At 43.4% G+C, this 23,536-nt stretch overlaps 2 protein-coding genes and 1 long non-coding RNA gene across 3 annotated transcripts in view; all 3 read left to right on the top strand.

Moving 5' to 3' along the window:
• Positions 1–1,094: 1,094 nt before the first annotated feature.
• Positions 1,095–3,352, top strand: fam216a (family with sequence similarity 216 member A; the record flags this gene model as incomplete). Its single annotated transcript, XM_076270742.1, has 5 exons — positions 1,095–1,163; positions 1,310–1,350; positions 1,651–1,787; positions 2,210–2,336; positions 3,303–3,352. Coding segments are annotated over exons 1-5 (366 nt in total), but the record flags the coding sequence as incomplete, so codon positions are not given.
• A 1-nt stretch (position 3,353) lies between these two features.
• LOC143105563 (uncharacterized) lies at positions 3,354–3,889 on the top strand. The gene is made up of 3 exons (XR_012983501.1): positions 3,354–3,492; positions 3,601–3,647; positions 3,766–3,889. It is a non-coding gene; the product is annotated as an uncharacterized LOC143105563 (long non-coding RNA).
• Positions 3,890–4,604: 715 nt separating this feature from the next.
• rad9b (RAD9 checkpoint clamp component B) overlaps positions 4,605–23,536 on the top strand; it is a 23,876-nt gene continuing 4,944 nt past the window's right edge. Inside the window, exons 1-9 of the mRNA XM_076270158.1 lie at positions 4,605–4,683; positions 5,298–5,368; positions 5,720–5,857; positions 14,193–14,307; positions 14,744–14,843; positions 15,482–15,588; positions 16,294–16,400; positions 21,541–21,605; positions 22,095–22,217. Of these exons, the coding sequence (XP_076126273.1) occupies positions 4,650–4,683; positions 5,298–5,368; positions 5,720–5,857; positions 14,193–14,307; positions 14,744–14,843; positions 15,482–15,588; positions 16,294–16,400; positions 21,541–21,605; positions 22,095–22,217 (860 nt within the window). The 5' untranslated portion in view covers positions 4,605–4,649. The remainder of the gene's footprint in view (positions 4,684–5,297; positions 5,369–5,719; positions 5,858–14,192; positions 14,308–14,743; positions 14,844–15,481; positions 15,589–16,293; positions 16,401–21,540; positions 21,606–22,094; positions 22,218–23,536) is intronic.

Genomic DNA, 23,536 nt, shown 5'->3' with positions numbered 1-23,536 from the left:
GGAGAATTCACAGTTCTGAATGGTGTATCTGCGTTTCGCTGGTTTCAAATGGGTCAGTGTGAAACAGAGGGGGTGATGGTGTAGGAGAGAAAACGGCTGCCATCACAACACAAAACAAAACAAAGGGTCTATCTTACATCTGATTCACAGAATTATGGATTTTCCCTTTTAAAAAGCTAGCTGTAGGATAAGGATGCCATTTTAAGTAATTGACATTTGGTGGCAATTGTAACCACTTGATTTTTTTTTTCTTCAGTTTTCTCTTATAATGTTGGTGTTAAAATGGCAGCAGCTGAAATGGACACTTTCTTTTAGTTGCTCTGTGCGTCAATGCTGATGTTATCTTCTGGGGTAAGGACATCCCCAAAAATAGACTTGAAGCACTGATCAAGCAGTTTGAAGGCAGGTCTGCAGGAGGATGAAAGATGGCTCTGTTGTGGTGTGCATTTTCCTTGTTTATTTTCCAAACCCTGGAGAATCTCATGAAGTTAATGGCCAGACTGGTGTTGCGCTGTATTGGCCCCCAAGACGCTGCACGTGAGATCATGAAGCAATACTATTCACTCCAGTACCAGTACCATGCAAATGTGTTTTCAGGTAAATCACTCCATTAATCATCCCGTAGATATTTTACAGCTCTTCGTTTTGTGTATTGTGTGTTAAAGGTGAGCCCAATAAATAAATAAAGATTCTTTTTCATAAAAAAAAAAAAACATTCAAGTCTGTCCTTTTGTAGACTGTCTTTGGTGTGTTTGTTGTCTAGAGGTGGTAACATCCTACAAATACAGTGAGCCAGTAAAAAAAAAAAACTGAGAAAGAGGCAGTCTATGAGATCAACAAACACAGATGTTAACCATCTCAAAATATTTACCCTTCAGCTATTGATAACGGTCTCTGGACACGCAAGCGCAGCAGATAAGAGTGTTGCGCATAGTCCGCTTCTGCCAGTACCCAATCATGTCAATCACGCGTCTGTGCTACGAAACGAGTTTCCACAACATCAGGCAGCGCTGCGCAGCAGTCACAGAAACAAGAAACGCATCCACAGCATTTGCGTACATAGGCTAAGATACAAAATCAACCATGAGAAAGCAGGTTACCTTCTTGGAGGAGGGAAACAGAGAGCGTAACCAACATGGGAACAGTAGGTACATGCCAACAAGGTAAGCTATCCAGGAGTTGGATTTTATGTGAACCTATTTTGTGGACGTTTCTAGGGTACCGAGCAAAGGCATTTGATTCTGATGTCATGGATAGTCATTAAAGAAAGAAAGGTATTCGTAGTCGCTGATGATCTGTATCCTTGTAGGTCTGCGGGGTCTCCACACGCATCCACGATCCATTTGAACGGTATGTTTCACTCCAGGGCCTTTTCGTTGGCTCACAGAGCGGTTGAAACGGGTGTTAAGTTTCTCAGTTGAAACACGACCCACACGAAATGAGAAAGGCCACAGGGGTGAAGACTGTCAGTAGCCCAAAAGAGACGAGAAGAGTCGAAGAGCTTGGATGAAAACTGACTTAGCAGGCCTAATAGGCCTGTCTTCCATTTGCAATGCAAAATGTACTGCCAAATTGTTAACAATGATAAGCTAAGCTGTAATTAAAGTTCTTAATACAGCTAAAATGTGACTTGTAAATGTTTTCACACAGTTGATGAAAGCAATAATCAAAACAACAGGACTGGCAAAACGTTGCCGTATAAACCATTGCCACAACAAACAGCAGAAATCCAGCGCATGAAAACCATTCACATTCCCAAGTCAATGATGATGGCACCTTTCTTACAGGTACACTTATGATGAAGTGTGTATCTCATATTATATTATCATGTAAATATACTGCTCAAAAAAAATAAGGGAACACTTGAATCATACACTGGATCGGTACTCTGACACTGTTTGGTTCTGAGCACAAGTAAAACTTTTGAGGCGAGTGTTTTATTTTGCAAGAACTGTCAGACATTCTGTGATTGTAGTTGAGAATGGAGAAAAGGGTGGAAGGTTTCAAAAACTGTGTTTTAGCAATTGTGGAAAACTGTAAGTGTTTCCTTAATTTTTTTGAGCAGTATATATTCTATATAATATATTATGTAATAAATAGTGCATCGTTTTAATTGTGTTGACAATTGAAGTGAAACTGGAACCAAAGTTGTTTAAATGTATGTAGACAGTGTTTAAATCCTGCATGATGTTCATGTCCTTCCTTCCAGCACCCCAGTCTGTCTACAGGGCAGAAGAGGTACCTGTGCAGCATCGCTAGTGTGTACAGCACAGAGCACCTGCGCAGACAGATGCGCCAACACTACATCAGCATCCTCAGGAGCTGCGCTGCAACAGGTGGGACAGACAGAGTGGCCTAGAATCAGAGGCTTTCTAATGAGGGGACACAGCATTCAAATAATCCTCCATAGAAATGAATGGGGTCAGTTCGTAACACCAATAATATGGTATTTGTTTAATTTGTTTACACATATCCTGCCCTTTCCTGTATGCCTCCCCATTCACTTCAATAGGAAAATAGCTGCCTGATAACTGCCCAAAGCGCGTTACCAAGATGGCCGCCGAGTGATGGGACTTCCCTAAAAGGACTTTGAATGCAGCGAGTCTCAGTTCTGTTTCTCAGCCCCCAGCAGCCACCACTGGGCCCTATGCCCCGACCTTCGACAACTTCCCTACCTGTTTCTTAACTCTGCCTGGTTAGCATGCATGAGCAAAATTGCCGATGCCCCTGGCTGGCTAAGAAATACTTACATTTGGTCAGATCTGTGATGTAGGCCTGTTGACATAATGATTTGATCTAAAAGGTTTACTGCACTTTTGAGTTTAAGGTGTTCTCTTTAATATTGATTTGAAGAACATGTCTTCCTGAGGGTGTGCTGTATTCCCAGTGAAGTGTTAAACTTGTAGAGACATGTCATTATGAGAACACATCCGCCACAGAGAAAGAGTGTTTCAATTTCACTGATTTCACTCAGACCAGTTGAGATGGGGGAGAAATGTGAGCAGATGCTGATCCCGTGGCCAGATAATCAGACATACACACACACACACACTTAAAACGTACTAGATATATATGTGTGTGTGTGTGTGTGTGCGCTTCTGTTTGTTCCCTCTTTCAGCTAAAGTAATGGGTTTCATTAGAGAGCCAACCTTATCCCTCAGAGGAGGACTATTTCACCCAGCAATTGTAAATAAACAGATGTGATCAGTTGAGCAGAAGCAGAGCCCCTGGCAGCTCCTAAAGGATTTAAGGTTTAAAAACCCTTTGCAGAGTGTAAACACGCCGGCATGCTCTGCTTTCAGCTGCAGGTCACAGATCAGCAGGCAGACACAGAGGGTCATCGGTGAAAGCTCACCTCAGAGGCCACCCGTCTTCTGTGGACAGCGGAGAAGGGCCCCCAACTCTCACCGGGACCAACACCATCCAAGAGCGGCACAATAACACGGCACACTCTGGCAAACTAGTTCTGCCCCAAATCACCAGCCAGAACAGGTGAGCAGGCAGACATCACACTTTGACTCTGCAGTCATCGTTTCAAAATGTTTTAGATTGGGTGATAATGACATGTATTTGTTACAATATTATTTATCCACCAAATAGTAAAAGTCACAGAAAAGTGAAGTCCAGTAAGCGTGCATCATCCAAAGGTAATTTTAAATGACACATTATGATTAAAAACACATTTGATGACATTTGACACATTGTGTTTTTTTTTTTTACCATTAATTCAACATTAAATGATTTTCAAATTATAACATTTCCTAGGAACAAAGAGATGCACTCCTTACCAGCAAGAAGACCTGGAGGAAAACCTGAGTTCCCTCTCTCTGGAGGAGGAGATGGACATTGTGCTGATCGATCTGAATAACGGCTGTTTTGTCACTTCCTCACATGACCCCAGAGCATTTTATCACAGTTCACCTTTTAACTCAGTAAAGTAAACATCAAACTTTAATTATCTGAGCAATGTTATGATATCCTGCCTTTTATGTTGACTGAATGTTTGTGGAATGAATGTACAGTGTTTTAAGGATTTTTTATTGCTGAATTGGATTAAACATTGAATGACATAATATAGTGATTATCTCAGAATGTTTTTTTAAAATGTTGTTGAAACAGATGATTAACCTTAAATTATCTATTGATTATCTGATACATTTATTTGTAAATGATGCTAACAAACAACCTTTCTTTACTGTGCTCTTGATTGAATTTGTAGAGCTTTATAATATTGTTTCATTCTATTGGAAGGGATTGAATCAGTACTGAGGTTAACATAGCATTTGTAAGCAGGAATAACAAAGGCCCACACCACTTTCTTCACCGATTCTTACATATTTTCTTGAATAATTAATGGTAGGTGGTGATGAATGGTAATGGTGGTGATTTGGCAAAAAATAGTTCCAAATCCAACATCTCCAATTTATAGTGGCCCTGCCTGCAGCCTACCATTGGTAGACTACATAATTTTCACCATAGGGTGGCGCACTTGTTTTGCTCTCAAACAGCTTACAACCTGAACAATTTCCAGTTGAAGTTAAACTCCACCGCTAGTCAACACATCTGTAACTGTCTGCAGTAAAACTTTTATGCGATCATCTACAAGTCATCTAGTATATTTTAAGTGACAACCACCAGAGGAGCTCGACATGAAATGTGCCATCGAGGGAAGTAATGTGAAGGGTAGGTGGCTCGCGATGGTTATCAAGCTAGCTGGATAGCTCCCTTTCTTAGATAAAAGGACAACACGTAGGCCTAAGGTGTTTACGGTTATTCAGGGAATATGTGTAGTTAATGAACTGAAATATGTTTATCTATTTATCTAATATATTTCCTTCTGTTAGACATGTTTCTAAAGGGCTTTTTACGTAATTGAGAGTGAACATGCATGCTAACATTTATTGAACTAGCATCTAGCTAGCAATGCTGCTTCTGTGTGCTTTATTTAGCTTGCAGATAGCAGTTTATTTAGCTTGCAGATAGCAGTTACTTTGTCTGTCAAGAAAAAACGAGTTTGACTCGAAATTAACATTAGAGAAGGATAACCATTTTGAGAGTAGCAACAGGATCGAGGCTAGTGATGTAATAGGTTGTATTGTTAACTAAAATCTTTGGTGTACTTTTGTATCATTTTTCAAAACATAACTATTTCCATGTAGTCTAGTTTATTTCACAGCTGATCAGTGGTATGTCATGGGGTGATGGGTCAAGAAAACTCAGTCAAGCTGAAGTAATACATTTTACCTCATGTAAAAAGAAGATAGAGATGTCTATTCTAACGGATATGTTTTGCAAAGCATTTGGAAAGGCGGTCCACGCCCTGTCTCGAATAGGAGAGGACCTGTGGTTGGACCCTCTGGAGAAGGGGGTATGTTCTTTATGGTCTGCTGTTACCTCAATCCTGTCCTGTTGCAGGATTTTTTTCACTGTCTCAGAATGAATTTCCCCTTGGGGATCAATAAAGTATCTATCTATCTATCTATCTATCTATCGAATTAACACTGGGAGCTTTGAAAAATGATTAACGTTACATTGCTAACCCTTATGAAAAGGTGTATCCTACATCTTACCTTGATGTAATTGAAAATGAATGTGGTGGTGATGTTCATGAGGACATGTACTGCAGGTGGATATTTAGTGATGTAAGTAAGTGATGTAGTTGGTAGCCTCTGTTTACATTATACTGACTGTCTGTCTGTCTGTCCCTATCTGTGTGAAGTTGGCGTTGCGGGCGGTGAACTCGGCCCACTCGGCGTACGCCTGCTTCCTGTTTTCGCCTCTCTTCTTCCAGCTCTACTCCCTCCACCCTGGCACCCAGAGCCCCGGCACGCCCGTCAAATGCAAACTAGCCATGAAGGTAGTCAGCCAGCATTCCTCACACACACACACACACACACACAAACACGCACGCACACACACACACGCGCGCACACAGGCGCACACACATAGGCGCACACACATACACACTAATACGCACGCACACACACACACTAATACGCACGCACACACACGCACACACACACACACACACACACACACACACACACACACACACACATACACACACGTGCATATACACACACACACAAGCACACACACGCATACAGACAAACGCGCACACACACACACACACACACACACACACACAAGAATCACATACATAGCCTTAAAATCGTTCCGGTGTTGTGTGCCTTCTGGTTTCTCCACCTACTGGTTTCCTTGCGCGTGCATGCGCTGCAGCAGTTGTCAGACTTTCACAAACAAGTTGTTTTAGGCGGTTTGAAGTCGCTTTTCATACGCCATGAACGCTCGGCTACATTACAGCCACTCGGACAAAAGACATTGAAAACTAGCATTAAACTGGATTCGATCCCGCAAAAGCAACACATGCGTGACTCTCTCCATCTTGATTCCCTACTCTTTAAGCCAACTAATATGTTACGCGAATCATTTAACTATTGTAGGCTACCATTAATTAATAACGTAGGCAACACCCAGGTAACATGTTGTCCAGGCTATCTGAAACAAGGGGTTGCCTCTCATCTACAACAACTGGTTACCTTGGGCTGCTACAGTCGTCAGTGCACTGTGCACAGTAGGCCTATGCTACTCTTTGTGGTTGATCAAATAAAAATAAAAGATGTATTTGGTGATGACGTTATTGTAGGCCTAGTAGACCTAAATAAGACCGCGATGTCTTCAAGGGTTGAATGAGGGGAGTTTGCAAAAATTAGTGTATTTTTCAAGTCAATAAACATTCTTAATTTTTCTGTCTTTGTCAGGGAACATCTGACTTTTAAAAACCATAGGCCTAGTAGTCGCTTAGACAAGGAGTTATAAGATAAAGGCAATACCATTTGTGTCACCTAATGCAGTTCAGTGAATTAGCAAGATACCATCAGAAGGCCACAATCATAAAGCACAGTGCGCGCGCGCGCTCTCTCCCCTGCGCATAAAGCTGTCTGCGTGTTGTAGGCTAGATTTGCGTGAGTTCTTTCTATCTGCTTTACTTTTGTGAGTTGCGACCACCTAGGCTATGTTATAGACGTTCTATGAGGTACCAGTGTTTAGCTGTGTCACAAAACAATAAGCTTTGTCAGACTACTTTTAAAATGATATTCAGGGCTATATACATTTTAAAAATTCGGGGCTGAAGACCCGACAAAGCCTTGCGTTAATTCTTCAGGTGGGAAGTGTCAGGAATTTTCATACGAGAGACGCTCTCATTGGTGGTTAGTATTTGAAGTAGGGAATTGACAGCAACATATCCAATCACATTATGAGAGATGCTGAATTTAACATAAACTGTGATGTTTGATTTTAAATTAATGTAAATTTAGCCGGGACTGTAAGCTAGCACACGTGGGTGCTCGATGTTTTCAGTGGGTGCCCGAGAGACGGAGCACCCAAGGTATCGGCGCCTATGACAAGCGTATCTCGCGGTTGCATCCATTACAAACAAACATGCAATGTGAACGTCTGGGTTTGGGGAGAGCACTAAATGCTCTTCTGAATAAGCACGAAGTCAAGCCTTTAAATGAAAAACACTCTTTAATAATCAAAGAAATAAACGCTAATGAAGTAAACTTGTGACCATCAAAAATAGTTTATCGCCTGTAACTCCGTGATAACAGGACGTAACAGGAAGGCATTTGGCTGAGCAACGGAGGTTAATATGCTCTATATTTTGTCCAAATGATGTCTGTCTATCATCGTTGCACTCGGAGAAAACCAGAATGTTTAATTTGTCCTGCGTTTCTTCTACGGCTGAAAACGGGATTCACTCGGGCAGACATATTTCTGGCTATTAAATTATTTCTAAACCAGTCTGCTAAAGTCTGTATTGAAGTCTGTGTAGGGTTTTCCAGCTCCATTTCTTTTTTTACGAGACACCCTGCTCACTTGAGACCTCTGCCGGTTGTTGCAGCGTCGTTGCAGCGTCACTGGAAAAATACAAATTAAAGTCACGTGATGCCGCGTGATCTCGCGCGCAGACCGCGAGGGAAGCTGGCCAAGTCAGGGCTCCAGACTAACTTTTTGCACTGGTTGCACTGGTGCGCCTAACTTTTTTTCTTAGGTGCACCAACACAAAAGTTAGGTGCACCCAAATTTTCAACCACATCGCATTTAACATCGCAGCAGGTTCACTTTTTTTCCTTAATTACTGTCCTTTAGTATAAGTATAAGTATATATACTTTTTTGATCCCGTGAGGGAAATTTGGTCTCTGCATTTAACCCAATCGGTGAATTAGTGAAACACAAACAGCACACAGTGAACACACAGTGAGGTGAAGCACACACTAATCCCGGCGCAGTGAGCTGCCTGCTTCAACGGCGGCGCTCGGGGAGCAGTGAGGGGTTAGGTGCCTTGCTCAAGGGCACTTCAGCCGCGGCCCACTGGTCGGGGCTCGAACCGGCAACCCTCCGGTTACAAGTCCAGAGTGCTAACCAGTGGGCCACGGCTGCCCCAAACAGGGAATCGAACACCGGACGCTCACATCTCATGGCTCAGTGTCTTACATACTATCCTTCATGATCTTTAGGCCTTGGCTAAACCAGCTCGCCATGCTAGCATCTTCTATAGAAATGTATTTGAGCACAATTTAAAGAGATGTTCCAAGTAGCCTGGGGGATTTTTATGTGATTTTGCAATGATTGCAATAATCATTTGACAGTCCCACAATGCAATTTACTTTTTAATTTTAGTATTTTTAAAATTTCAATAAGAACATCACTATGGTTAATGCAGTAACGAAATGGTAGGCCTATTATTATAGGCTATTGCAATGACTTGCCATGCTCGATCTAAATGTGTCCATTCAATTCACCGTACACAATGATACGGAGCCCTCCGGGTGACATGGGGAAAAAAAACATGGGTTAGAAAAAAAAAAAAAAACATGAAGAAGAAAAAAAAAACGATGCACTTTTGCGGGATCTCATTGCGGGATCTCGCAAAGTTTTGCGAGATCTCGCAAAACTTTTTTTCTACTTTTGGAACTTGCTGGGCTTCCTACTTGACCCCAATAGGCCCACAAACCACTACCGCCAGATGGCAATCGTATCATGATACTCTGATTGCTCTATCACTGTTGCATGTTGTGGGTTTTCTGGACACATTACATAGGCCTATGACAAGGGAGGGAGAGGGAGACACCTGCGTGCAGACACGCACACACAGCAGGCTACAATAAATTGCCTAACAGACAGCAGCCTAATTTCGAGGTATCACCAGGGTGCGATTTGTAGGGGGGGATGGTGAGGATTTCCCCAACTCTGGTTTTCCTATCCCTACCTCTGCTAAATTATTTTTTATCTCCGGTGGGGACAAGGATTAAACCCCTTGATAGCGATGAATGCAACTTAACTGCTAGCCTACTTAAACTCTTGAAATCTAGCGATCTTCAGTGTCAATACATCAGAGTAGGCTATTCAGTAGCCTTCTGGCAGACGGCGCATATTTCTGAACGTCATCGAACACAAAAACATTGTAACATTTTCAGTCCCTCTCAACATTTTATTGCGGGAACTTCCGCAGGGAAAACAGCGCTGAACCAAACATGAAACGCGCTCAGAGCAGCATATCGTCTTACTTTAAACACCTAGTAGTTTGCGGAGGACGAACGAGAAAGCACTCGTTTGATAAATCAGCCAGTAGGCTAGGCCTAGTAGACAAATAACTTACAGAAATAATCTGTACAGCAAAAACAAATGTTGGTGGGTATTTAAACTATCTAGCGGGTGTTTTAACAGCTGCAAGAAATAGAAGCTTATGGCCCATATGTTCTGGTTCGTAAATTATTTTCATAAAACTTCAAGTTGCCCTATAACTTCACTCTCCAAACTCTTCACTGCACTGTAGCCAATTAACTGACAGTATGATAGTAAGCTATTTATTTTCTGTAGGCTTCAATAAACAAATTTATTTTTTCAACTTTTACAATATTACGCACTTGGCTACTGAACGCAAATCAGCAGGAGAGAGAATACACGCAGCCTACGCAGCGTGTAGCGCAATGTGTAGGCTATTTGTATACCAACTAACACTGTTAGCCAATTCACTAACTCAAGACTTCAGTGTCATCATATACAACATTTTACATAACAAATACAGAAAGGATGGAGGCAGCAAAGGTAGAGGAGTAGTCATTTCAGATGGGTCAAGAACAAGGTGAATTTGTATGTTTCTCAAAACGTAGTCCAACCCTGCATTAGAGGAGCTGAGCACACTCGCTGTTTAAAGTCATACACAACGGTAAACTAAAACTAAGCTAAAGGTAAATGTTACAAAGTTGGCAAAATTAATATAGGCTATTATTAGCTATGAAATTATTCGTTCGTTCATTTTTTTTTTTTTGGGGGGGGGGGGTTACAAACATATTCAAAATCCCCCCCCCCCTCTGTTTTTTACACAAATCGCACCCTGGGTATCACTAATACCTATTAAATAAATGTAAAGGACACATAACTGTAAGCTCAAATTCAAAAACGTTTGAAGTCTACCCAAACATATGCAAAGGGAATATATATAAATTGTGTTGCATATAGCCAGCTTAATTAATGTCAATTTAAAGATTATGATTAGCAGTTTCTATGCATTTTTCCATTGATAGTTACAGGAAGCCACGTTTTGTTTAAACTATTGTTGCTTCTAGCCCACGTTACCTCCAGTTTCACTTGCTGCAGGGACGCACACATTGCATGATCGATCATAAGCGTTCTATCTCCGATGTAGAACTCAAATGTGTCTTGACGCCGCCGTTTGTAAGATCAGATCAAATAAAACGTTCTAAATGGAATGCGATGTAATTAAGCTGTTCCTTTCCAAGCGTCTTGGAGACGTACTGTATGTGTGCTGACTGGGCTATGTCTATATAGTTGATGACACCAAATGAATAAGTATTGTAATTATGTTATTGGTAGTCGGAGGAGTTACACACACACACACACAACTCGGGATTTACTTTTCACAGTTTATTCACAACAATTAATTAATACACCACTACCTCCCAGGCTCCCACACACAACCACCCCGCATTCATACAACCCGCTTAAACTAGCCCTCTCTATGGCCGAGTTAAACTAGGGGAAGGGACTGGCCATTAACCCCGGTCGGGGGCTAAACTCAAAGCGCGCACACACACACACGCGCGCGCACACACACACACACACACAGTAGGCCACACTAGACTGCAATAACAAGGCAATCAATAGACTGAGCTAGATCACAGGGTCCTATGACCGGCTTTGAGAAAGTACTGGTTTAGTCCGTACAGCAGCTCCAGCCTGGAGCGTTATGAGACTGACCGTAAGTGTCCAGAGATAATTCAGAGTCCGCAAGTAGCCTAATCCACAGAGTTCGCAAGTATCCACAGTGTTCGCAAGTAATCCACAATGTTCGCAAGTAATCCACAACGTTCGCAAGTAGCCATTCACTACAGTATGCTGCAAATGAGCAGATGTGTGAAGCACCGGGCATAACTTAATTTCGCGGCTACGTGGAGCAGTAGTAGGTTCATTGTTGAGGAGGCCCATAGTTTGAGAAAAGCTGCAGATCATAGGCAGAGAAAGCATAATGCTCTGAGAACAGTAGCCAAAGGTTTTCCTGCAGAAACAGGTGCCTTGGTGCACGCACCCCGCTTTCACTTTGACTCCCTGCATTGTGGCAAAAACTGTCAGTCAGACAGTGAATTTTGGTTTACCAAATTAGCATAATGCAGTAACAATTATCATTTCAATTCTATCTGAAATCTGCTCACTGCAGACGTTACAATGCAGACCCAAGCAGCAGCCTTGAAAGACGTACACTTTGAATTTGATCAGAGCAGCTCTGGTTCTTCACCTGACTTGGTGTGATTGGCTGGATGACCGTTCAATCAAATCAACAGACCTATTTGTGTCTCTGTGTGTTCGTTATAGATACGGTTCCAACTCTTTACGGGAGCGTTTATTTCCATATTTTACTTTCAATTTAATCTGACAAAAAGTGTGGGGGATATAATGGTGTTCCAGCAAAACTGTGTACATTATAACACCCACATCCCCCACGCTTGCTACGCGCCTGCGTGTGTGCGTGTCTGCACGCAGGTGTCTCCCTCTCCCTCCCGTGTCATAGGCCTATGTAATGTGTCCAGAAAACCCACAACACGCAACAGTGATAGAGCAATCATAGTATCATGATACGATTGCCATCTGGCGGTAGTGGTTTGTGGGCCTATTGGGGTCAAGTAGGAAGCCCAGCAAGTTCCAAAAGTAGAAAAAAAGTTTTGCGAGATCTCGCAAAGTTTGCGAGATCTCGCAAAACTTTGCGAGATCCCGCAATGAGATCCCGCAAAAGTGCATCGTTTTTTTTTTCTTCCTCATGTTTTTTTTTTCCCCACTACTTTTTTTTTTTTTTTTATAACCCATGTTTTTTTTCCCCCATGTCACCCGGAGGGCTCCGTACAATGACCAGTTATACATGCAGGGAATATTCGGGCTTTAAATGTAGCAGCGATATTCGGTTTGCGCCAAATACCGGATTAAATTGATTGATGCCATCAGAATGAGTTTACACAACTCGCGCGCAAAACGAATATTGCTGTTGAAAACCGGGTTACTCCCTGCATGTACCTGCAGTCAATGACGCACTCCTTTTCGGCGATATCTGTATCTCTGTCGTTCGCAAAGGCCTTGTATGCATTGTTCGCAATTTTAAGACGTCTTTTTATCTGCAATGACTCCTATAAATTTGGCGCAAGTGGCATTCCTGTACGTCGGGTTTAAGTTCAAACTATTTTTCTGGTGAATAATTATTTCGGACTGAACTTGGTGAAGGGAAGTTTCACTAGGCCTATCGTAGGCAACGATAAACTTAATAATCATCTCGGGCTCGTCTGATCGGTTTGCTGCTGCCAGCCGCCGAAAGGCAGTGAGGAGAGGGTACATTTATCTCGGCCTATGTGACCACACTGTAATGCAACTACATCCACTCTGTTTATCTGACGGGTCTCTGACCTCTCTCTCTCTCTCTCTCTGCAGCACACGCATTTTCAAATTTACACACAGGCACTGGGCCACGGCCAATCAGAGGGGAGGTCCCGCCCTTCTTTATCTGTGATTTGTTTAAACCACGATATTGGCCAAATATGTGTCTGTTATTGAACCAAAGGTAGAGTTTCAATGCGGAAACCTTTTCCTCTCTCGAATAGCTGGTCGCACTGGTGCGACCTCCGATTTTTTTTAGTCGCACTTTTGAAAAATTAGGTCGCATATGCGACCAAATTGGTCGCACTCTGGAGCCCTGCAAGTCGAAGCACTGCCCACTGTACAGAAAAAATAATCACTCACCCAGCAGTGAGAGGATGGGCAAGGGCAGAATGAGTGTCAATCCTTGCCAATCTTTTTTGGGGATAAGTGTGTCGGAGATGACCATGGGTCGTGAATCAGTGGTTTTAGAAGAGATCCGGCACACTGTCCATTCCACATCAGGTGATGAAGGTCTGAGACCGAAATTTTGTGTTATATTCTAATAAATATTTCCATGTGGAATGGACAGTGTGCAAGATCTCTTCTAAAATCACTGCATAGAACAGAACCATGACAGGACTCTTTTCAAGTCAGTCAAATGACTAGCTGGCTGCTTTAAAGGTTGTATCAGCAATAGCGGGGATACATCACTTCTGTTGATGTTCAAACAAAACAGAGAGCTAGCTCGCGACTCCCTCCCCCTCCCTCCCGTGCAATTAAAACTCTCCTAAACATGCATCTCGACTGTTATTGGTTAAAATACTTTATTTTGCCTTTGAGTAGGTTGCCAACCCTTGTTGGTAGCAATTGTTTTTGTGTACAGATCTTGGAGCCTAGGCTGCCTACAGAGACGCGTTTTTTTGACGGCCTGCTTATGGGTCAGACAGCTTGCGGATCGTTGGAAAAGATTAGATGAATGTGATCATTTATGTTTGGGCCTTTTTTGGGCCAGAAATCGCTGATACAACCTTTAAGTTTGGTTTTCGCAAACAAAGATGTGGGCTTTCGTGTTTTGGACCCAAACATTGTGGCATCCGTCTGGAAGTCGCCTTAAGCTCCATTCACATATACGGCAGTCCGCTTGTTGCCACAAAAGTTGAAATTATTTTAACTTTGTTGTGCAACGATTCGCGCATGTATATGTGAATGGACATTCTCTGATATTAGCTCTTCTGGTATTTAGTCTGTTCTGCCACTGTTCCGCTGCCTGGCCACCATAGAACGCAACGTGGACCGATGTGAGATCTCCATCAGTACTGAGGAGAGCCGGGTCATATGCCAGTTCTACTGCAGACACGGTGAGCTGAGAGAACAGTGCAGGCTATCTGAAATGATACTCTTCTTAGGCTTTACATGCAGCCTGTATTTCCGGCTGTGGGATACATGAATGCATGTGATTATATCAAGTATATAGCAAAGGTTCACCACTATGAGGCAGTGTGTGTCATGTAATTCTGTGATTTGGAAGCTAGAGGAATAATCAATAGAATTATCAACTACAGTGATTATATATAATTGCCAATTTGCTCACATTGTACCACAATGCTCTTAAATTAAATTTATCTCCCATGACTGCCTAGTTAATAACATAATTCACCAGAGATACAGTTCGTTTACAGAGATGCAATTAGGAGTTTGTTCTTGAATGTGTTAACAAATAATAAACAGATGTTTTGTTTACTTATTGTTTGGTTGCGTCAGTAGTCAGTCCTCCTGTCTGTGCTCCTGTTCCAGGGATTACTAAAACTCACAACCTGAGCTACCAGGAATCTGAAGCTCTGCAAGCCGTCTTCCCCACCAACCTCTGCACCAATGTCCTGAAGGCCCAGGCCAAGTAAGAATCTCTGCCCAATGTCCTGAAGGCCCAGGCCAAGTAAGAACATCTGCCCCAATGTACTGAAGGCCCAGGCCAAGTAAGAATATCTGCCCAATTAACTGAAGGCCCAGGTGAAGTGTAAACGTAGATATATACAACTACCTTGGTGGGTTTTAGATAAGTTCTTTTTTAGGGAATATTACATATGCTCATACATTATCATCACATTGAAGCAACTTGTAACATGTATTTCACATCATTTCAAGGTTTTGAGAGTTAGTTGCCCATGCCCTTGGAGCCGAGCTGCACCAATCACATTGGTGTGTCTGATATAGGTGGGCCAGAGGCAAACTAAACAGATGATGATGATATTTTCAAATGTATTGGCTTGGTGCCGCCCCTCGAGTTTGGCCATTTTCATTATTCATAAATCTTTCTAGATTTGGGTCTGGATTTCCAGGCTAATGCCTCTCACATACCATCCCATGTGAGAATACCTCGGTGGTGTTTAGATTGTATGTGATGTTGCTGTGTCTGTTGTGGTGTTAAAATTAGTTGTGATGTTGTTGGTGTGTGTGTGTGTGTGTGTGTGTGTGTGTGTGTGTGTGTGCGTGTGTGTGTGTGTGTGTGTGTGTGTGTGTGTGTGTGCGTGCCAGACTGTTGGGGGACATCGTGAGACACTTCCCCGCCTCTCAGGAGGAAATCACCCTGGCCGTCTCCCCCGTCAGAATCATTCTGAAGAACTACTACGAGGAAGAGAGTGGTGAGCAGGTTTTACCAAACCGACTGTTAAGATGTGCTCTATCCGGTTGTTAAGGCGTAATGCAATAATGTGCCCATAATTCTTTTTCCGGGTCCAACTGGGCCCAGAGCGGCTCGTAATTTTCCACAGACAGTAAAATATTTTTTTCCCCCTTGCTATTCAGAGTAGCCTACAAGAAAATTGCTATTCTCCTACTCACTTGCTGCCTCAACTTAATAAAACCCTATTTTGGAGGCTTGGACGTTACCCTTGATTATATCATCTGGCTGCGCAGCTACAGTAATTACTCTGTTAAAGTCAAACCATTTTTTTTACCCTCACTAAAACGGAGGTGATGGTGACAAGGTTTCCAAGTAGGCCTAGTGAAAACATGCTGGCTGGCTAGTAAACTTTTTTGGACAAAAGAGCCGTTCGGCGCGGAAACGACATGTAACGTCGGACCTAACAACCGAATAGTATGGGAATCATAGGTTAACTCACACCCTTTATCAATGTTACTGTCTGCTCACGACTGGGGGCCAATGAACAGGGTGGCTCAGATATCTCAGCTCTCACATCAGTGTGTGTGTGTGTGTGTGTGTGTGTGTGTGTGTGTGTGTGTGTGTGTGTGTGTGTGTGTGTGTGTGTGTGTGTGTTTTTGTATGTGTATGTGTGTGTGTGTTTGTGTGTGTGTGTGTGTGTGTGTGTGTGTGTTTTTGTGTACAGATCGTGCGAAGGTCATGTACACAGAGATGAGCCTGCACCCAGATGAGTTTGACTACTTCCAGGTCGGGGTAGACTCACACATCACCTTCTGCCTGAAGGAGCTTAGGGTGTGTATATCTGCTGGTGTCTGACTGTGTGTGTGTCTTTCTGTGTTTGTGTGTGTGTGTGTATGGATGTAGACTCAGATGACACATTGTGCCTGAAGCAGCTGTATCTTTTCAGCTGTATTCTGGGTTTGTAGGTGTTTGTGAGTGGACTCAGAAGCTCAGTGTGTGTGTGTGTGTGTGTGCGTGCGCATGTGTGTGTGTGTGTATGTGTGTGTAGCAGCAGTCACTTTTGAAGCCCTAACATTAAAGGGGTGGTTCAGGATTTTGGACATAGGACCTCATTTCCAAGTAAGCAAGTGTGATATTTATCAGTGGAGACCGTTTTCAACACGTTTCATCCAGTCCTTCTAATTGCAGAGTTCGCAGGTGCTAGGCTAACGCAAGTCAACGGTATGTGCTAGCCTGCCACTAAAAACAGTCTTACCCACTTCAAAGTACACCCGAGGCAAATAAATTCTAACGCCAGACTATCGATGTAAATGTCTGTTTTGATAGTGTTATTTCTAACGTTACTCTATCCTTGCATTTCAACGATCGCATTACATTTTGAGGGACTAGTTTCTTAGCAGCGGCGGAATTATACTTGCTCCGGTTAGTAGTACTGCGCCGAAAAGTAAACAGTAAAGCCAGAGACTTTCTAATGAGGAGACACAGCACTCAAAAAATCCTCCATAGAAATGCATGGGGCTAGTTTGTCACGCCAATATGGCCGTTGTCTACACATATCCCACCCCTTCCTCGGCAAAACGTCGACATGTGAATACATTGAGCCAATCATATGGTGTGTTGTGAAGACATCGTGCCAATCATGTGTTGTGATCTCGCCGCTGGAGCAAGATTGGTGTCGTGAAGCCTTGCGCACGCGCAGTTCGACCCAAAGACTGTGCCCGATGAGTGCCCATAAAACGTTGGTATATGGCCGCCGAGTGGAGGGACTTGTCTAAAAGGACTTTGGTAAATGGGGATACCTAGTAGTAGCCTTGGTAATATCAGTCCGCCGCTGAGATGCAAAATGACTACTACCAACTTCAGGGACCAAAGTATAACTATTGCAACGCGATGCGAGGGTAGTTGTATTTCTCACACTATTCTCTCAACACAGACATTTACATCGATTGTCTGGAATTTGCCTCGGGTGTACTTTGGAGTGGGTAAGACTGTCTTTAGTGGCAGGCTAGCACATACCGTTGACTTGCGCTAGCCTAGCACCTGCGAACTCTGCAATTAGAAGGACTGGATGAAACGTGTTGAAAACGGTCTCCACTGATAAATATCACACTTGCTTACTTGGAAATGAGGTCTTATGTCCAAAATCCTGAACCACCCCTTTAATGTGTACATCAGGGCTGGAGGGAGCCGGTGGTGCTGTTATGGCACGTGTAGTCAGTGTAGTCCAGTCAATTCCATGTTACACATGTATCACAGATACGTTTACTTATTGTACAATTAAATAGATAGCATTGCGAAATAAAAGTTAGATGTTAGATGTACTGTGCACATCATAAATAGTTGTTAGTGAGTATATAGTGAGCATTCACCTTTGGACCTGCAACCCTAGCATACATTTAGTGAACAGGGAACCTAATTCTACTGTTCATGTAATCTAACTGTAATGCCAGCTTTTTCTGCCCTTTTACCAATTTATTTCAGCTAATATTTAATATAATTAATATAATGAATATTTAAAGCTGAATGAAATGATTAATTGAAGTTTTATTTCACATGTTTTATTGTTGCAGAGATTCTCATGTCTGAAGTTATTTAACTCTGAGGATCTCTTGCTTTTCTTCCTCTGGGAGTCGCCACTGGTGCACAGTGTGTGTGTGTGTGTGTGTGTGTGTGTGTGTGTGTGTGTGTGTGTGTGTGTGTGTCTGTGAATGTGTGTGTGTGTGAGTGTGTCTGTTTGTGAGTGTGCGTGAGAGAAATCATTTTCTGTCTGAAGTAGTTCAGTGACCAGCTGTAGAGGACAGCATGGACCCTGCTGTCACATGGGAGTGCCGAATATGTTTTATGTGTGTGTGTATTTGCGCTTAGGCATTAGCGTCTCCACACATAGTTGTGTGTGCAGTGTGTGTGCCTGTGTAAATGTGTGTAAGTGAGTGTGTGTGTGCGTGTGTGTGTCCATCTTCTATTTTATGGCAGGCTTATTTCTAGCCCAGTTCTTAGAGGTTCAGAAGAGAGTGTACCTATCGTTTTTCGCCTGGTCTCTGGGCCACCGTAACCCGCCGCGCCGTAAGAACATAATGCCACACACACACACACGCACACACACACACACACACACACACACGCACACACACGCACACACACACACACACACACACACGCACACGCACACGCACACACACACACACACCCACACACACACACACACACACACACACACACACACACACACACACAGGCCAGACCTATTTCACCAAGACGGGCCTTTTAGAGTAAGCTTCTGATATTATCCCAAATTGCTTATTAGGGCTGAGGGGAGCAGTGGAGATTTGGAAGTGAAAGTGGAAAACCGACTCTGAATGGTAGTAGGGATTCTGTAGTGCTGCTCTGAATGGTAGTAGGGATTCTGTAGTGCTGCTCTGAATGGTAGTAGGGATTCTGTAGTGCTGCTTGGTGGTCTCAATACTGTGCCGTCTGGAAACGTGTAACACACAGCATTTGTGGTTCCCCTTGTCCTCTTTAGAACATTGAGAACCTGACCTGTGTTAATTATTTTTTATATATTTATTTTTATTAACAATATACAACGTTACATATACACAGATTAAATACACATGTGCACATTTGCATACAGAGAGAGAGAGAGAGAACAGTTTACTACAGTGTAAAATCACAATGATCAACGTCTTTCAAAACCACTTTGGATATTTTTGTGGTTGGTTTTAACTAGTTCAGTATGCACCCACTCCCATGACGTCTAACTTTACCTCTAGATACTCCTTGATGAAGGTATCTCATTGCTACATACATTGGCATCACACACACACACACATACACATATGTACATCCCCATTCAGATACACATATGCACACACACACACACACATATATTCACACTCAAACACACACACGTATGTGTGCACATACACACACACACACACACACACATACATTCACACTCAAACACACACACATATGCGTGCACACACACACACACACACAGCAGAGAGCTAAGGCGTCCTGGTGGAGTGTGTGTAGTCAGCTGTGTGATACTTTTAGACAGATGGTTGGCTCCCTGTAGAACTCACTACAGCAGTGTTCTAATCTGTCACTGTGAGTTACAACAAACAGAGAACACACACACACACACACACACACACACACACACACACACATTCATAACTGTCCTTTCCACTGTGGGATTGAATTCCCTTGGGCCACCAGAAGGGCAGCAGGGATGTAAGACACACACACACACACACACACATACACACACACTAACACACACACACACATACACACACACTAACACACACACACACACACACACACACACACACTAACACACACACACACATACACACACACTAACACACACACACACATACACACACACACTAACACACACACATACACACACACACACACACACACACTAACACACACACACACACACACACACACACTAACACACACACATACACACACACTAACACACACACACACACACACACACACACACACACACACACACACACACTAACACACACACATACACCCACACTAACACACACACACACACTCATTCACACACTCACTCACTTACTTACTCACTCACACACATCAATACACTCGCCTCTCACACATGACTGCCCTTTGCACTATTGCAGAAGAGCTACACAACTCAGCTGAAAAGGTACAGCTATTCCCCCCCCCAACATGCAACAGTTTTTAACAAATTGGCGCAGCGTGGTTATGATGCTAACCAGATTTAAGCACAATTTAGCACAACCTGGAAAATCATTGTGTGGTGGTCAATGTTGATATTGTGGTGGGCCGCCACAAATAAGTCAATGTATGGGAAACACTGGAACTAGTACTTTGTCCCTCACAGGCCTCCATAGCTATGCGCGTGTCTCTCACGGGCCTCCATTAAGACACATGAATATCTTAACTAATTCCTCTCAGCTACACTCAGATCAACTCAAGCGTAAGATATATGTATGGGAAACACTGTATTAGAAGCGGGCTGCTGCTGACCGCCTTGGCATAAGACGCTTCCTGAGTCGCTTCCTCGATCCGTCTCCGAGTCAAAACCTAAGACAAAGCATGTCATACTAAAACATACAAACGTCAATCATGCCAACGTGGCAGGTGCCAACCAGTGTACAAAAAACGGCTCTGGCCAGATGGAGATACTAGCCCGAACAGGCCGAGGGAGACAGCATGTTGATGTTATCACTGATGTTCCTCGGATGTTCCTAAACACCAAGCTGTATGACCATCCTGATGGTACACAGGCCTAAGGCGCAGTTATGTACAATGGTATGCACATCTCCCCGTTGTATACTACACACAGAAGTAACATATGAATACATCAGAATGCAGTGAGAATACCCCAGAATTTTACAGATGTCCACATGGTTGTATTAAAGTAACACCAAAGAGTTTTTTGTACCTTAAAATAATGATTCCAAAATCGTTTCAGTGGTTCATCAACTTGTAACAGGGTGAACAGCACTTCTGCAGTCGCTTTGCGACCCTCTATCGGCTATAACCGCACTATGTACGTTTGCCAGATCGGGTAGCGGATCTGTAGTGTAGAATGAGACATAAGAAACTACAAATTTGACTTGCATCTGATGTCGCAATACATCGTACTTTCATAAATCATGCAACATATTCTACCTTGTCTGTGGACATCGTTATTTGCAAAGCCGGTGCTGGATAAACAAATAGCGTGCGTGCGACAGAGGGAAAGTTCTTTGGTGTTGCTTTAACTACCGCACATTAATACCGTGTAAGAGCTGAGAGTCACACAGTCTGCCTGTGTGTGTGTGTGTGTGTGTGTGTATCTATCTGTGTAGATCTAGTATGTGTGTAATGTGGAATAGTTTGTCGCTGCCACTGTCGTTCACAGCCTGCCTGTGTGTGTGTGTGTGTGTGTGTGTGTGTGTGGGTTGTTGTTTTCTAGGGTCTGCTGTCATTCGCAGAGTCACACAGTCTGCCTGTGTGTGTCCACTTTGGCTCTTCTGGAAAGTAAGGCTCACTCATAACAGAATACACACACACACATACACACACAGACTTTTGTTTTTGTGTGTGTAAGTTTTTTGATTACTGTGTGTGTGTGTGTGTGTGTGTGTGTGTGTGTTCTTGACTGTTCTACCCTGCCCGTTAGAGTAGATTAGTGCATGCATACTTAAGTATGCATATGTGTGTGTTCTTGATTGCCATGCCCAATATCCTTAAGGGTAGAAGACTGTGTGTTTGTGTCTTTTTGTGTGTCAGCATGGATCATTGCGTGTGTGTATTTCAGTCTGGCATCCCTGTGTCTGGATGACTGTGTGTGTGTGTGTGTGTGTGTGTGTGTGTGTGTGTGTGTGTGTGTGTGTGTGTGTGCATGTGTGTGTGTGTGTTTCAATGTTGTGTGTTGTGTGCCCTATCCCAGGCATCCTTCAGTCTGGATGACTCTGCATGTGTGTGTGTGTACGTGTGATTCGGTATGTGTGTGTGTGTGTGTTTCAGGCCGGTGTCCTTCAGCCTTGACGACATGCCGTTGACAGCGACTGTGGTGTTGGCCACCCTGGATGAGGACACTAGTGCCCCCCCGTCACAAACTGCCCCCTCCCAGATAGGCCCAGTACACAGGTGAGCCCCCCCCCCCCTCCTCCAACATACAAACACACACACACACACACACACCATAAGCAGTCTATTCATACTGACAGCCCTGCACTTGCAGTATTTTGGTTAATTTAATCTTGTAACAGTTTTGTTTGGCTCAGTGGAAGGCCATTAGTCTCACACTGAGGAGACACACACACACACACACACACACATACAGAAAACACTCACACACAAACACACACACACACACACCTGCGCTCATGCTGCGCTGACCTCCTCCTTAATCACCCTAATACACACAGAAAATCACACACACACACACACACACACACACACACACACACACACCAATGCACTGACAGACTGTGTGTGTGTGCGTGTGTGTGTGGTGGGGTGGGGTGGGGGGTGGGGGGGTTGTAGGTACTGTATGTAGGAATGTGTGTGTATGACTGTGTGTGTGTGTGTGTGTGTGTGTGTGTGTGTGTACGAGTGTGCATGTGTGTGTATGTGTGTTTCTGTGTGTATGTGTGTGTGTCTGCGTAGGAGTGCGTGTGTGTGTCTAGGGGTGTGTGTATGTGTAGGAGTGTGCGAGTGTGTGTGTGTGTGTGTGTGTGTGTGTGTAGGAGTGTGCAAGTGTGTGTGTGTGTGTGTGTGTATGTGTATGAGAGTGCGAGTGTGTGTGTGTGTGTGTGTGTAGGAGTGTGCAAGTGTGTGTGTGTTAGACCCTATGGTTGGGCTGCAGTGTGGGTGGCAGATTACACATCGTCTCAAGGCTCTGGAGGGATCTGAGGCCTAATCCCAGACAGAGTCCTGAGGACACCAGGGACACTAACCTCCTCCTACTCTCTCCTACTCTCTCTCTCTCTCCTATTCTCTCCTATTCTCTCTCTCCTATTCTCTCTCTCCTATTCTCTCTCTCCTATTCTCTCTCTCTCCTATTCTCTCTCTCCAATTCTCTCTCTCCTATTCTCTCTCTCTCTCTCTCTCTCTCTCCTATTCTCTCTCTCTCTCTCCTATTCTCTCTCTCCTATTCTCTCTCTCTCCTATTCTCTCTCTCTCCAATTCTCTCTCTCCTATTCTCTCTCTCCTATTCTCTCTCTCTCCTATTCTCTCTCTCTCCTATTCTCTCTCTCCAATTCTCTCTCTCCTATTCTCTCTCTCTCCTATTCTCTCTCTCCTATTCTCTCCTACTCTCTCTCTCTCCTATTCTCTCTCTCCTATTCTCTCTCTCTCCTATTCTCTCTCTCTCCAATTCTCTCTCTCCTATTCTCTCTCTCCTATTCTCTCTCTCTCCAATTCTCTCTCTCCTATTCTCTCTCTCTCTCTCTCTCTCTCCTATT

This window comes from Alosa pseudoharengus, unplaced genomic scaffold (assembly GCF_046254945.1).
Source record: "Alosa pseudoharengus isolate Yale_2024_CS ecotype anadromous, Long Island Sound unplaced genomic scaffold, YU_APseudo_1.1 YU_APseudo_1.1_scf_6, whole genome shotgun sequence".
Taxonomy (NCBI): Eukaryota; Metazoa; Chordata; class Actinopteri; order Clupeiformes; family Clupeidae; genus Alosa; species Alosa pseudoharengus.
The sequence above is the reverse complement of the archived record's forward strand: the minus strand, read 5'-3'. Positions and strand labels throughout refer to the sequence as shown.